General features: G+C 49.8%; 1 protein-coding gene and 1 long non-coding RNA gene across 3 annotated transcripts; one reads left to right on the top strand and one right to left on the bottom strand.

The window, feature by feature from the left end:
* Positions 1 to 5,313: 5,313 nt before the first annotated feature.
* LOC116663792 lies at positions 5,314 to 13,083 on the top strand. 2 transcript variants are annotated; one of them, XR_004320130.1, is made up of 4 exons: positions 5,314 to 5,585; positions 5,746 to 5,857; positions 5,995 to 8,130; positions 8,333 to 13,083. It is a non-coding gene; the product is annotated as an uncharacterized LOC116663792 (long non-coding RNA). The 2 variants fall into 2 exon arrangements; XR_004320129.1 differs by having other exon boundaries at positions 5,314 to 5,857.
* On the bottom strand, positions 6,512 to 15,337 carry SPATA3 (spermatogenesis associated 3). The gene is made up of 5 exons (XM_006183278.3): positions 15,165 to 15,337; positions 14,953 to 15,077; positions 11,808 to 11,982; positions 9,585 to 9,728; positions 6,512 to 6,599 (listed from the first exon to the last, which is right to left on the bottom strand). The coding sequence occupies exons 1-4, from the start codon at positions 15,335 to 15,337 to the stop codon at positions 9,623 to 9,625; spliced, it is 579 nt and encodes a 192-aa protein (XP_006183340.1). The 3' UTR covers positions 6,512 to 6,599; positions 9,585 to 9,622.
* Between the last annotated feature and the right edge of the window lie 553 nt (positions 15,338 to 15,890).

Raw genomic sequence — 15,890 nt, 5'->3', positions numbered from 1 at the left:
TGTGCCAGGCACGGGGAATGGCCAGCACAGAGGCCTAGTGTGAGAGGGTGCCTGGCACTGGCGAGAAACAGCAGGAAGTTCTCCATAGCTGTAGCAGAGTAGGCGGGGCACAATGGGAGGTGCAGTTAGAGAGGGAGGGGGGCTTTGTACGGACCAGGCTTTTGCTCCGAGTGAGACGGAGACCACCGGAGGATTTTGAAATCACTCTCATGGAAAATGTCAAGAATACACTGACAACCTCTCCTTAACCGTGGGCTCTGTCCTTGGCTTGCTTAGTCTGGTTTTAGCAGAAATCCTGCTGGATCAGTTTAGCCAGAACCTTCTACCCTTGGTATCTGAGCACCTACGGACACTTCCCCACTGAGAGCTTATCAGCATGGGGTGCCTTCAACAAGAATCCTATCAAGTCGGTTGAGCTAGAGTTCCCCCTTGCTCTCATGTTCCTCTTAGTAATTTTCCATTCACTGACTCCACCTTGCTCCTTGGCTATAAATCCCCACTTGTCTTTGTTTCAGAATGGAGCTCCATTCTCTACTGAGGTCTTGCCTTTCCCATTGAAATAGTTCCTGATTAAAATTTGCCTTCATTGCTTTGACTTTCGTCCGGCTGTGATCTTTCTACACAAAGTAGAGAGACAAGTATGATGAACCCAGCACATACCAATCACACTTATTCCCCAAAGATCAATGGCCCGCTTGTTTCATCTGTATCCCCATTTCCCACCTCCCTGACATCACATCATTTCATCCATAAGTATTCTTGTATGTATCCTTGAATGATAAGAACTTCTTTTAAGTCTACATAAAATCAGTTTCACACCTAAAAATTTACAATAATTCCTTAATAGAGTCAAATATCTAGTCTTTCTGTTAGTAGAGGTTTCTTTGCAGAGGAGTGACATACTCTGATTTACTTTTTTTTTTAATGGAGGTACTGGGGACTGAATCCAGGACCTTTGCGTGCTAAGCCATGCTCTACCACTGAGCTATAACACCACCCACCCTACTTTACTTTTTAAGTGGTCAGATTGTGCAGTGCACCCGCATATCTCATACTCTAGTCCGAGAAGATTGGATGGTATAACCACTTTGGAAACCAGCATGGCAGTTTCTTATCAAGTTAATCATATACCTACCTCAGGACCCAGCAATTCCATTTCTAGGTATTTACCAAAGAGAAATGAAAACCTTGATCTACAAAAAGAATTATACAAACATGTTCTTAGCAACTTTATTTTAAAACCCCCAATTTGGAAACCATCTGATTGTCCATTAACAGGTGAGTTGATAAACACATGTGGCATGCTCACACAATGAAATGCTACTCAGAAAGAAAAAGGAATAAACTGTTGCTATATACAGAAATATCAATTAGGTTCAAAATATTACATGGAGCAAAAGAAGCCAGAGACGAGAGTGCACAGGCTGATTCCACTTTATATGGGTTTCTAGAGCAGACAAAACTATGTGTCTCTCTGTCCATAGTGACAGAAATTAAACCAGTGGTTGTTTTGTGGTCACGGATACTGATTAGTGGAGAGGGGCTGGTTGATGGGGAGACTGGTGGTGAGCTTGGAAGTCTCAGGGGGTGTGCGGGAGGTTTGAAGACAGAGAGAAGAATCTTGGGGAATGTGAGGTGATTTGATCCCCCGCAGCAATGAGGCCAACCTAGAGTTCGAGATGGTGAATTTAGAGTGAGTCTGGCGTGCTTGGCTGCGCTTCCCCGAGTTGGCTGCACAAATGCACTTGCGCAGGAGGCAGAGAACTGGGTTTCACCAGGGCGTGGTTTTGCCAAGTGAGTAAGATGAAGGGAAACAAGGACGTTTCAGGCACCAAATCAATTCCTAACTCCATCAGACCAAAAAGACTTTCCTTTTGCTTGTTCCCACACATAAAGTCCCCAAATATGTATGAAACATTAATCACCAAAGGTGCAATATACACCCCAAATATCCTCCATCCCACTTCTCCTAGTCAGCTCTGTCCAGCTTCAGGGACTCACTCAGGGGCCTACTGGGAGCCATGGGCTGTTTGAGCAAGTATAGTAGCGGGAATCTTCCACGCACACTATGTCCTTGAAGACAGCTCATCAGCACAGTAAAAGCACCTCCTATCACACCTGCAGATAGAGCGCCGTAAGCTAAAACTAAACTGCATGCTGTGCAGCAGACAGCAATCCAAATGCCAATGTCCCGAGTATAATCAGATTCTCCAGAACATGGTACAAGCAGTTCACTTGACCGCTGGAGGTGGGCTGGCAAAAGAGGGGTAGAAAAAGTGGAGGGGGGAGGAAAAAGGTTTAAAGGAGAATCCAGTCCCAGGGGTTCAGTGCCTTCATGGGGTCAGCCAGCCCAGACCCTTCATCCTGAGTCCAGCAGAAGACAAGTGGGCTTTTCCACTCGTCTAGTTTATACTCAGCTGGGATCACTCACCCCGGACTTGAACAGCACTCTTTAGCTCTTAACCTCCTGGAGGAGGCTGAGCTTGAATTCTTTTCTTCAGCCCTGCAGCTGGGACCAAATGGCCCTCTTCCTTGGAAAGCTTCCTCCTTGGCAGCCAATGATGCTACACTTCTGGCAGTAAGGTGCCTCAAGGCTTCTTGGTCCCAGTCCTTTTGCCAGCTCACGGCTCTGTTCCTCCCAGCTTTGGCCAGGAATACATCTTGGGATGCTGACGAGGGCGCTTTGCTGGTTCAAATCCCTGCTGTCCCTGCTCCGAGTCTCTGAAACTGGCTGTGTGAGGTGTAATAACGTAAATTATCCGCATATTATTAATGTATATGCTGTCTCTGCATATGCGGAGGAGGAGTTGCCTGGGGATACAGGGTCTTCCTGATCTTCCCAGTGAAGATGGAAATTGCAACAGCAGTGTGAAGAGCTGTGCTTCCTCCAGTGGGTCACCAGTGGGTCACCAGTGTCTGCAGGTCTGGTTTACTGCCCTGCCTGACAAGGAACTGAGCCTGGGACCTTAGGGAGGAGACAGAAGAGGCTGTACTTAGGTGTTCCGTGTGAGTTTTATGACTGGATTTGTCAGTTCAGTTCCCTGATCATGTTTACTAACTCTAACTGTAACCCACCAGGCTTCATGACCAGGGGGAGAGTGGTTGCCCTCTGGAGGTGAGGTGGAATGGATGGAGACCACTATATCTGCAAAACTCAGAATCTTCCAGCTGGTCCTAGGCTCCTGGCACCAATGAGCTGACTGGACCAGATGGGCACTTGCAGGAGGATGGGGCCTTTTGAACTTGGCTCTGCCCTTTGCTTCTTGCACTCCCATCTTGTGTACCTCTGCCACCCTTGGATGGATTGCTCCAGTGGGACAAACCTAACTTTCTCAAGAATAACCAATCTGTGGTCTAGAGACCATTCAGAGTCAAGGTCTCAGTTCAGACTGGTGAGGATGCTAAGTCCTCAAGCCTAGCTTCAACCAGGCTGTCTCCAGTCTGAACTCACAGCCATGCAGCCTTAGTTACTGCACTGTGTTCACAAATATTCTCGGTCACACTTTCTAGCTCTAAATTTCAAAAGCACCTATTGGGGCTATTGCTTGAAATTGGTAGTAATTAAAATACACTTGAACAATGTGGAGGGTTAATCTGAGTATAAATTTATAGTTGGCGGAAAGGGATCCAGGGATCCCCTTGAACTAAGAACCTCTGCTATCACTGCTCAGTGGTAGAGTGTGTGCCTAGCATGCACGAGGTCCTGGGTTCAATCCCCAGTACCTCCATTACAAATACATAAATACATAAATAAATCTAATCACCCCCCCCTCCAAAAAAAGAAAAAAAGTGGAAAAAAAATTTGTAGCTGGCCCTCCATACCTGTGGTTCCTCCCATCCTCAGATTCAACCAACCACAATCATGTAGTACTGTAGTAATTACTGCTGAAAAATACTTGCATGCACTTCAAACCCGAGTTGTTCAAGAGGTCAACTGTGGTTCATCCAATGGTCACATTTATAAATCACTCTAAATATAATGGCCCAGCCCAAATCTCAACTTATCCAAAAATGATCCCGATGGTGGTAGGCCTATTCATTTATGAGATTTCATTATGTGCTGAGAAGGATTTGAGAGAAGAAAAACACCTGGTGTCTGCCTTTAGGAACTAACAGAGGGGACAGGTGGACACGCCAATCAGAGCTTCACACAGCGGGATGAAGAGGGGTGGGGGATCCTGGCATGTGACTGTCCAGCACACACAGTTTCCATTCTTTAAGAGTAATGCCTACAGTCCATGACAAGCACTGTGAGGCCCAAGGCAAGGCCAGTGTGGGGAAGCGTCTGCAGATGAGCTCAGTGGCAGTGACTATCAAGTGGGGTGCTGTTAGCATTTTGGGTGGGGTAGGTCTTTATTGTGTGGAACTGTCTTGTGCATTGCATTCTTGGCCTTCACCTCAAACGGCCCAAGCATCCCCTAGTCACTGTGACAACCAGCACTGCCTAGACATCTCCCTGGGTGCGAGGGTAGTGCTGCCCAGGTCCCCACTGCCCTGGGGAAATCCAACCACCAGGGGTCTGTGGCTCAAAGGGGTTGTGAATCCCCGGCACCTGGCTACTCAATCATTCATTCTCATGAAGTGGTGGGGGTGGAGGGGAAAGGGGCGGGAGTAGGAGGGCAGCACCAGGGCCCATGGTCCCAGGCCCAGCTCACTCTGAGTAGACACCTGCTGTTTTTAGCTGCCTAGCATCCATTCCCATTTCCTTTGGTTAAAAATTACCCAGATTTCTGTTTTGTCTCTTCCCTTCTCTCAGGCTCATACTTTCCATAGAGTTGACCTCAGTTCCAAAGGCGGCTGTGTAAGCCCAGCCTGGCCAGTCAGAGCACAGCATTCGCCTGGGCAGAGCACGGGTTCTGGGAGGGACATAGGACCTATCCAGAACCGCATCGGATCAGAGGCCTTTTGATGTTGGCAAACAGGCTTCCTTCCTGCCAGACTTGACCTTCAGAGGCAGGGAGGTTGTTGCTGGGGAAGCCATCTGGCCACCTGGTGGGAAAAGTTTGCCTAAGCCTGAGCACAGAACCAACACAGCAAAGCAGACGGGGAGAAATGGGCTCTGGGGGCACTGGCTGCACCCCTAGAAGAAACCACACCAGAACTGGAACTCTTAACTTTTATCGGAATCAATACATTTTTGTTTTGCTCAGGTCAGTTTGGGTTAGATTAGCCAACATTTGCAACGAAAGGGGACCTAATTAATATGCCAGAAAAAGGAGCTAAATATCTTCAGTCAGAGGAGCTGGGCTGACAAGAGGCTGTAGCCCCTGCCCCACCTCCTCAGTCCCCTCCACCATGTCTGTGGGTCCCTTTCATCTCAATCTGCAGAACAGATAGCAACACTGACCCCACCCCATTCCACCCCCGGAAGTCAGCATTCTTCTTCCGGAGGCTGGCTTCCCAGAGAAGGTTCCTGTTAATCCGGGGGTGCCCTCTCCAGGAAAGGAAGTCCTGTGATTGGGAGGTGGTGAGTGGGCTCTGGGATTCCTGGTAACTGGCCTGGCCCCCTGCCCAATCGCACCTGTGCTGGAGCGGGCAGATCAGCTCCTGCCTCCCCAAGGGCTGTCCTGCTGGCCTCTTAAGAGGTGAGCGGGTCATCCAGGTGCTCTGTGCTGGTTGCTCCAGGGTTCAGGGTTGTCCTCACCTGGTTACTACCCACCCCCTCCCATCCCCCTGCTTCAGTGCACTCTGGACTCCCATCCTTTACCATCTGCATTTTTTTACCTGGGGACTTCCTCTCTCCAGTGGCCAAAAGTGCAGGGGAATTAACCACCTCCCTCCCAGCAGCCTTTAACCAACAATTGACAGGATGGGTGTGTAAACAACCAGGCTTCTTCTCAGGTGGGATTACTCAGAGGTATGTGTTCTGTTTCTTGTCACTGCCCCAGCAGGACTCAGCTTCATTTGCCCCCAGTGGCCACTGAACCTGTATTCATTGTATTCATTGTTCTCCTTTCCCTGTTTCATACTCGTCTCCCCTCCTGGTGTTTTCAGGGATCTCCTTGAACTAAGACCTCTGCCACTGCTGCTCAGGAGCTAGATGTCCAAACCACCAGGTGCTGACTGGGTTCAGCTAAGTCACCGGACAGACCAGAAGGCTGCAAACTGTGCCTCCCCCTGCCCTTCGTCTCTCCCAACACAGGTGAAGCTAAATGAAGCCAGTTCCCAAAGACAGAGTGTTCCTGGGCTCAGGGCCTCTGTTCTCCAAGGTGCAGGCCTAGGAAAAAGCCAGTGCATTCCTCCTGGTCCCACTAATTGGGATTACTGCTGGATCCAAGTGCAGTTGACTAATTATGTTAGCTATTGAATTAAGTTGTCTAATTCCTGCATTTACAGTGGGAAAATCTAAAATAGTTGGTTCTATGAATGTATGCAGAGAAAGTTGCCCACCTTGGGTCTGTGACCCCCAGCAGCAAGGGCAGGATCCCACCCTGGTTTACCTGGGGCTCACTGAGACCCCCACATTTACCTTCCTACCCATCCATTTGCCAAGTCCAACCTTTGTGTCTCTGGGTAAAATACACTAAAGAAATAGAATTTTGTTTTGTTTTGTTTTGTTCTATTTTGGTGACAAGAAGGATCCTTGATGGAAACTGGATCTGTAAGAAAAATAAAAACAGAGCCATTAGCTTCAACAATACTCTGTGGCCCCAGAATTCTGGTGGCTTTCCAGTTTTATAGCCTCAGAGGTGACAGTTTAGTAGCTAAGATCCTCCTGTGGAAAAATAAATTATTTAGGATTCAAATTTCTTCCATTCATCATGTCCACTCTTCCTTTTGTCCAAACACAGCCTCACAGAGACGGGTTTTTTCCCTTCAGGCTATAAGGAGCTTATGCAAAGTGCTTAGCATCAACTGTGCTTGGTCACTGTCAGTGTCTTCTGTGTCCTCTCCCTGCTCCCAGGGCCCCCAGCAGCTGTGATGGAGCCTTGCTCTGCCAAAGCTAGACCACGGTGGTGAGTTTTACTACATTCAGTGCCCGAAAGGAGAGGGGATGCAGCCCCTTTCATTTTAGTGCAGCATCATTCACTGGTGGGATGCTGAGAGAGAGAGGCTCACCAAGCTTTAGGAAAGAAAATTCTAGAAAGATCTTCCCCAAGAGAGGAGGCTTTGCCACTGTCATCAGATGGTTCCTCACTTTCCAGACTGAGAAGAACACCAAACTGCTCATTTCCCTTCCAGAGCGTCTAAGAGCAGAGCCTGCGAGACTCAGGATAACTCAGCAAACCCCCGTAATTCGTCCCTGCCCCTCTGCTCCCCCAACACACGCGTGCACACTGACTCGCACACCCTCCGGGTGGCTTTCAGTGGCTAATGCACTAAAGCCAGAGATGTCTCCAGGCCAATAGATCTGCGCTTTGAAATTCATCCTGCACTGGCTACCACATCACCTTCTTCAAACATTCTTGCCTGTTGCAGTGGGTGCTGCTGGCTGCTTTCCCCAGATCCCTCCTCTTCCTTCCCAGCAGGGTTTTAGTGCTCCCCTTCTTTGTCCAGCCTCCTAGACGGAAGCAGTCCCAGCCCTAGGGGCAGAGCGTCGGGGTAGCTGTAGGTTGGTCTAATCCAGTCATAATAATCCAAACCCCTGCGCTAGTTATTTGCTTAAGAAGGGGCGTGAGATCCAATTCAGGGGCATGTCACTCCAATCAGGGGGCAAGTATACTGGGGAGGGGGCTCCTGGGAAAAATTTCTTAACTCAAGAAGAGACACAAGGAAAGGTGGCCTTTCCATCCCCCAGCACTCTAGCTTTTGGCGGTCAGGTGTGAGGATACAATTCTGGGGGCTCCTCTAGACTTCTGCACAGGAGGGGAAGCTCTGATGGTGTCAGAGCTGGAAGCTGGAAAAGTCCCCAGGTCTCTGATGACGCTGTTGAGTTACAGCCCTGACACTTCCCAGCTGTTCTGTTGTTATCTGAGATAATCTCCTTATTATCATTTTGAATTCTGTTTTCTGAAGTTTGAAGCATCAAGTAATCTCACTCATAATCCATTTACAAATCAAGTCTTAAAATGCCTTGCAGCATTTGGAAACCTACCAATTTTTACCCTTTCATTTTAGAACTGAATTAAAGAGAGTGATGCCACTGGCAGAATATTTTTTTCAGTTTACAAAGCAGCTTAACCATGGGAGGTATGTAAGTTTCATTCAACTTTCATTCAACTAGTGAATTTTTCTCATGAAGCAGTGAAAACTTTTTGCACCTCAAAGTGTCTGCATTTAGAGCAGTGTCTGAGAATACAGGACGCCTGGGAAGGGGGCACTCAGTGAGCACCTGGGTTGGCCCATCGAACCTGAGTGCTGGTTCAGCGTCCTCCCTCTGTTTATTTTACAGATGGAGATGGGTGCTGGTGCCAGGATGGGAGAGCACATGTTTGTCTGCCCACATTCAGCAGAGAATAGGAGAACAAGCAGAAAGGAGGCTGCTGGATCCTTATGAGCAGAGGTCACAGCCCTGCTCACCAGTCCCTCCCACTGAGATACGTCTCTTTGCCTTTTTCTACCTGTGGACACTTGTTGACCTGAGCCTACCTGTTCTCCTTACCTCTGGAAACTTACTGGGATCCTGCATGCTCACTGAGACCCAGAGAAGACCCAGAGGAGACCCAGAGCAGGTCTTCTCCACTGGCTCCCTCCTTCACTATCAGACTTCTCATCTTTGGTCTCAGTTCCCGGTCCTCTGCTTTCTCCCTACATCATCTCAGCCGCTGCCTAGGACTTTAAATCTCCACTATTGCTGAAGACTCCTATGTTCACAGCTAAGACCCACCTGTCCTGTGACCTCCCTCTATCCCTCTGCCTACGTGACATTTCCACTTGGTTGGTCAATGTCTCAAAATTACCAACAAAACAGAACCCTTGATTTCTATCCCTTCTCATGCGCTGGTCCTCTGTCAATGACATCCCAACCTTGGAGTCATCTTTGAGGCTTCTCTTTCCCTCATTATTTCACCCAGTCTATCAGCCAGACTTGCTGGTTCTACTCCCAAAATACACCCATTCAATTTCCTCTCCACAGCCATCACTCTGGTCCAGGCACCATCTTTGCCTCCCTGGACCAGTGCAAGTGATTCCTGCCTAATTGTCCTCCCCCTTTCCATTCTGTACCCAACAGGCACTGTGATTGTTTTGAAATCTAAACCAGAGCTTGGGCTCCTCCCCTGTGAGTTGGGGATGAATGACTGGCAATGATGGGAAAGGCAGGGAGCAAGTTCTGAAGAGAAGCTCTGAGCTGCATAGGAACCTCTGTTCCCACTTCTCTCCATCTCCTCCTATGTGTCTGTGACTCATGGAACCACCCCAGGCCAGGGAGCCGTGGGAAACTCTGTTTTGACAATCCCAACAGTGGGTCTTGCATTGTCCACAAGCGAGCCTGGGGTGCCGTGACAAGAGAGCCGTGCCAGAGGACTGGGACCAGGAATGCAGCACTCAGTTCTAAGCTGAGAGGCTGGGACCTTGGTCCACCCATAAGGACCTCCTGTATTCAGAGAAGGAATAGACACTAGCCCTGTGCTGTAGGGCTGGCAAGTTAGTGGGCTTGAGGACCACTCTGCAAAAGGCCGTAGGCACAAAAGGGGTCCACATACCTGCGGGACTGCAGGCCTGGGGACTTGTTCACAGGGATTCAATGATGTAGTAGGCAGCTCCCAGGGCCCCCAGAGCCACAGCAACAGTCCCGAGGGCTTGGAGCATGCGAATTACGATGAGCGGAATGTTTTCTTGTAGGCCTTCTGCAAAGCAAAGCAGAAAACTCACAGGTTGGGGGCAGCTGGGCTCTAGTGCCTGTCTATGGGTGGGGGAAAGCAGAAATTGTGGGGTTCCCTCAGGACTGCAGGAATACCCTTCTCCCCCCATAGGTCCTCCTCTCAAGGGAACACAACTCCCTGCCTCCCTTCCAGTAAAGCTCTCCCACAGGACCTGCCAGGATCCGAGAATGGGCTGGCGTCCTGGGATGCCATATCCTCTGGACACTCAGGGAACAGGTCACAAAGGCAGTCAAGGCTGCCACATGCCAGGCGCTGTGCTAAACACCTCACATCCAGAGTCTTCCTCAAGCCTGCCGACCGCCCTGTGAAGCCCAGTCCACCATGTCGCTCCCTTTTGGAGCTGAGGCATCGGAGGAAGCCGCATATGATACCCACCACAAAGGTGGTGGAAAAGGGAAGTTTATGATTATGCTAATTATTGTGAGGAAGGGTTCCACAAAATGCAATATCCACTTTGACAAAAATCCTACCAAAGTAGGGACTCTTATTTAATGGGAATGTGTATTTAAAGCCCAGCGCCAACCTTCCACTCCACTGGGAAATGGAAAACTTATGGAAGCAGGTGCTAAACTTGAGCAGAATTAAGACTACATGTTTTACCTAGTCAGAGTGGCCTCTGTCCCGCCCCCTCACTTTCCTAATTATTGTCCCTTTTCCTCCCCACTAATGCTCTCCCTTTAAAATAGGCAATAGAGGATCCTAAGATCCTTTTAGAGTAGCTCAGATATGACTGGTACTACAATGTCTGTCTGGACTCCCACTCAGGAGGGAAGCTCTTTGAACGCCTATAGGACACACATCACTTCCTGGCTTGCACCTTTGTTTCTAAATGTACATGTCTTAAGTTACCATGTAGAATGCAGTTTTTATGGGTCAAGTTCCCTGTTCTGGTTCCCCTCATAGTGCCTAGCAGCCTATGCAGAGTAGGCTTTTCCTTCTTGTTGGTTTTAAAGTGATACGAATCCCTGGCACAACTTGGCACCAGCTGGACGGAAGTAGTAAGTGTGCGGAAAGACAGCTGATAATGGTGAGTGAGGCTGGGCGGGGACACGCCTTTCCCTGACAGGAGGTAGCCAGGCAGTAGAGTATCTTTAGCTCTGGCATGTTCTCCCCACACACCTGGGTGTCTGTTTGCTTCTCTTCTTGTGCCTGAGGGATGATGTTTTCAAGGATGGACAAGAGAGGGAGAGGGACAAGGAGGAGGAGCAGGATGGGGATGGGGGATGGGTGGGCTCTGCTTCTGGGTTGGGAGATCCCCAAGTGGAAGGCCTCTTCTGTGGACATTTGGGAGACCTGAGTCCAGGCGGAGCCGTTCTGGGACCCAGAGCTGCGGGTAGGTGGAGGCCTATCTCCCAGCCCTTGCACACAGCCCTGCACCACTGGAAAAGTGAGGGAGTTCTTCAGTCCAGTTCCCTGGACCAGGGGACGTGGCAGCCACCAGCTTGCTCTTGGTGGCTTCGTGGAAGAGGAAAAGAAGGGCAGATACTGCAGACGATGCTGTGGGGGCTGCCCGGTCATGGACAGACCCCTGTGGGGCTGACAGGAACAGCCTGAGACCCTCTCAAGGGGTGGAGGTCTTACTATTACCATTTACAATTATATAAACTCCGGGGGAAAGTCATACGCAGTTCAAGAACCAGAAGCTGTCAGTTATGGCCTAGGCCACAAAAGGAGGTGCTGGCCCAACAGAGCCTTTAATCACCAAGCTCCTGAGTGACGGGGAAGTCATGACGGGCTGGAGAGGGGAGAGCTCTGAGCAGGGAGGGTGCCTGTGGAGCAAAGAAGCTGAGACCCCCGCAGAAGCAATCCCCGGTAAGGCAGAGTCTCAGCACCTCTCTGTGCAGGTGGGGCACCTGCGGGTGGGTCTGGTCAGAAAGGGCTGGGCGCCAAAGCCCAGGAAATGGCCACTGGGAGGGAGAGGCTTTCCTTCTGGCCTAGGATTCCCAGGAGGAAGTTCCACACGACTGCTAATGCGATCCCACGTGGGGCCTGGCCCCGGGAACCGTGTGCCCTGAGGCTCCAGCCCCCCATGCGCTCCAGAACCTGTAGAAGGTGAGGAGGTTTGGGAATGCTCTCCCTGGCATGCTTGGCCAGGCCCGAGGCAGAAGGACATCGAAGATGCGGCTATGACACAGGCCCAGACGACGCCAGCAAGCCAAGCTGCCGGGGCAGGTGGAGCAGGAACAGAAGGCGCGCGGGCCCGCTCGAGTCAGAGGCCCTGGGTGGACAGAAAAGGAGAAGGGTGTCCACAAGAGGAATGGTGTGTCTATGGAGAGAAGACTAACTGCACGGGAAGCTCGTTGTTTTATAGACCTGGTGCTACCCGGGAATGATACTAATGACACTGACGCAGAGCTTACACCTGGACGGTGCCCTGCGCGTCACTAGCCATCCCGTCTACTTGTCAGCACAGTCCTGAGAAGTGGGATATTGTTATTCTCAGTTTACAAATAAGGAAACCAAGGCTCAGAGGATATGAGATGTGCCCTGAGAGCAAGGAGATTGAAGAAGGGGGCTTCCACTCAAGATTCCTGACTCTCAGTTCTGTGCTCTTTCCATGGAATTTGCAAGAGGTGACAGCAGCAGGGACCGCCCATCCTATGAGAGGTGGCACTGAGATTCCTGCAACCAGAGTGGCCATGTCCCATTTCTATGGACACATCCATCCGGAAGACAACCGCTGCTCCAGGCTTTCCAAGCCCATCGCCATTGCTGCCCTGGCTGAGAAGCCCAGCAGAACTTGGAGATGGCACCCTCTGCTGTTTTGCAAGAGGACCTCTGGCTGGATCACTCCCTCCTCACGCAGCTGCTTCTGTCCTGGCTTCTTGACAGAGCTGTAGATTCTTCCAACTCTAAGTCCATGAAGCCGGTGGTCAACTGGGGACAACTCAGCACACTTCCTGCTTAGACCTGCCCACGACAGGAACTTTTCCTGGAATGGGGAAGGAAGGGATTCTAAAGGCAAGACTTGTCTTTTTTCTTTTTTTAGTTAAAAAAAAATTTTAATGGACATACGATTTCCATTCCATAAAATTTACTCCTTTGAACTGTTCAGTGGCTTTTAGTATATTCACAAAGGAATGCAACCATCATCACTCTCTAATTCTTGGAACTTTTTCGTCTCCCAACAAGGAAACTCCCTACCCATAAATAGGCACTGCCTGTTCTCCACTCTCCTCAGTTCCTGGTAATAGAGCTGCCTATTCTGGACATTTCTTAAGTGGAATCATACAGTATGTGGGCTATAGGGGACGAGTTTCTTTCACTGGACCTAAGGTTTCTGAGGTCCATCTATGTTGTCACATGTATCACTCCTCATCTCTTTTTATTGCCAAATAGTATTCCATTGCATGATGTACCACGAGTTGTTTATGCATTCATCACTTGATGAACACTGAGTTGTTTCCACTTTTTGGCTATGATGAATAATGCTGCCATGACCATTTGTGCACAAGTTTTTGTGTGGACATAGGTTTTAAATTCTCTTTATATAACTAGGAGTGGAACTGCTGGGTCATATGATAGCTTCATGCTTAACCCTTTGAGGAATGGCCAGACTGTTTTCCACAGCAGCTCCACCATTTTACATTCCTGCCAGCAGTGTGTGAAGGCTCCGATTTTCCTACAGCCTCACCAATGCTTGTTACTGTCCATCTTTCTGATGATAGCTATTCAGTGGAAGACTTGTACATTCTTGGTTGAAGATCATAATATGCACAATATTTAGTATAATACTCAAAACCGTTTCTGTATGTTACAGATTGATTCCTAGCCACAGAAATAGCATCGTTACAGCCATACCTTGGATTTAGCACTCTCACCTCTCATTTATTTTGTGTCCACATCAACCCAGAAGGATAAGCTGTGGCCCTGGGAGTGTGGCCTGCAAGGACCACAGAGCCACGGGCACTAGCTGTCAGTGGATCCAGGAGAAGCTCAGAGAGGGGTGTTCTTCCTCCTGGGGAGACCACAGACCTCTGGGATTGGAAGGTCAGTGCTCCAGTTAAGAGTGAGGATTGTGGAGTCAGAATAGACCGAGGGTTCACTCTTAGAGCTACCAGTGCCTGCATGGGAGGGAATCGTTTAAACTCTTGAGCCTCAGTTTCCCCATCCATAAAATGGAGATGATACTAGTACTTCCTTTATAGGATGGTTAAATGAGATTAGCGTAGACTGCTGAGTTGAGTGCCAGGTATGCAGTAGATGCTTGGTGATCAATGTTAGTCAGCTATGGTACTATGATTATCAGTAGTAGTGGAGTATTAACCAGCCCACTTCCTGAATTCCAGCTGAGTTCCCTCTACACAATCCAATGCTCATTAGGACTCTGGCAACCCAAGAAGATGGGAGACCACTTTTCTCGGACAGCTATTCCATTTTCAGACAGAGCTAATTGTTGGATTTTTTTTTTTTTTACATTGAGCAGAAATCTGCCTTCTCTAGTGTCTCCCACGGGTAAGTTGCCAGATTTAGCAAATAAAAATACAGGATGCTCATGCCATATTCAGGACACATTTACACTAAAAATTTATTTGTCGTTTGTCTGAAATTCAAATTTAACTGAGTATCCTCTATTTTATCTGGCCACTCAATCCATGAGCCCTTAGTCAGACACCTGATGATAACATGGAACAAATCTACCTACACCTTCCAACCCGCAGGCAGATGGGGTTGGTCCCTCAACCAATTCTCATACACCAGACGGATCTTGCCTCTCTCCACTCCTCTCACCCTGTATTAACCTGGACTATCTTCTTCCGACTAGATTGCTAGGCATCTTTTACAGCACACAGACACGGCCTGATGAGGAAGGACAGAGTAAAGCAGTAAGACCACCTCCCTTGTCCTTAACTGTATTATTCTATTAATGCATCCTTGGGGTTTGTTTTTCAGCAGTGGTACTGCTGACTCCCAATGAGCTAGTATCACCACCGAGCCACGGTGAATGTTAATATGTATGTGTGGCTGTCTTCAGACAGACTCAGCGTGGTGAAGAATGACAAAACCCAGGAATCCGGGTCTTCTGGGTAAAACCAAAACCCAACCCCCGCCCCACTCCACAAGCACAGTTCCAGAATACACGTTAACCGTGCATCTCTACCCAAGAAAGCAAGTATCAGCCTCTGGGTTTGCCCTAGGGCTCTGTCAGCGGGAAGGCTAGAACCACTGTGGCTAGAAGGCTGCCCACCTGTTTTCTTGGATCGAGGGGATGCTTTCGTGTCAGTGTCTGGGGACAAGACGCCCCCAGCCGAGTGGCTGACTTCAGGAGCTGGAAGAGCCTGGGGCCCAGGCTGCTGGCCGGTGGATGCATTGCTAGCCTGCGAAGTGAATCCAGAGCTGGGAGGCTGTGATGTGGGCCCGGCGCTGGGCAGTTGTGGTTGTGGTTGCGGTTGTGGTTGCTGTTGTGGTTGTGGGGTGGGCCCCGGGCTGGACAGCTGCGGGGTGGATCCAGAGATGGGCTGCTGTGAACTGGATTCAGAGCTCTGCTGCTGTGGGGTGGATTCAGAGCTGGCACGCTGCGAGGTGGAGCCGCGGCGCCTGGACTCTGACTTTTTCTTCTTGCCCTTCTTCATGGTGGCTCCTCCTAACCTAAACGTGGACCTCCATGGAGCTGCCTAATCTCCCGGCTCCCTCACCGAGGGGCCGTTTGCCCCTGCCCTGGGGGAAGGCTCTGGCGTCCAGCTGGGCCCAGGCCCCCCAGGGAACAGTCACCCACACCCCTCCTGTGAGGTCACAAAAGCCAGGGTGGCTCTGTGGGACAGACTTCTCTGCTGACACCAGCCTGCTGCCCTCCCTTCTCCTTGGCTCCTGGGGTGGGAGTAGGGCAGCTGCCATGCCCCTGAGGGACCTACTTAAGCCTGATCAAGGGCCTGGGACAACTTGGATCCCCATGATTCTGTGACCCGAGTGCGTCCTTCAGGCACCTGCCCGCTAGCGTGTTCCTGGTCCCTGTTCTGCTCTAAGACACCCTGGCTGTGATGCTTGCTCTGTCACCGGTTTTCACATATTGCCCTCTCCCCCAAAACAGTCAAACAAACAAACTACTTCACCATGCATTTTGTAAGTTTTAGGTAACTAAAGATTTGGGGGTCCATGGAAGGCCCACAGCCTTTTCTTATCTCAATT

Source organism: Camelus ferus, chromosome 5 (genome assembly GCF_009834535.1).
Source record: "Camelus ferus isolate YT-003-E chromosome 5, BCGSAC_Cfer_1.0, whole genome shotgun sequence".
NCBI lineage: Eukaryota > Metazoa > Chordata > Mammalia > Artiodactyla > Camelidae > Camelus > Camelus ferus.
This window is presented reverse-complemented; position numbering and strand designations above follow the sequence as displayed.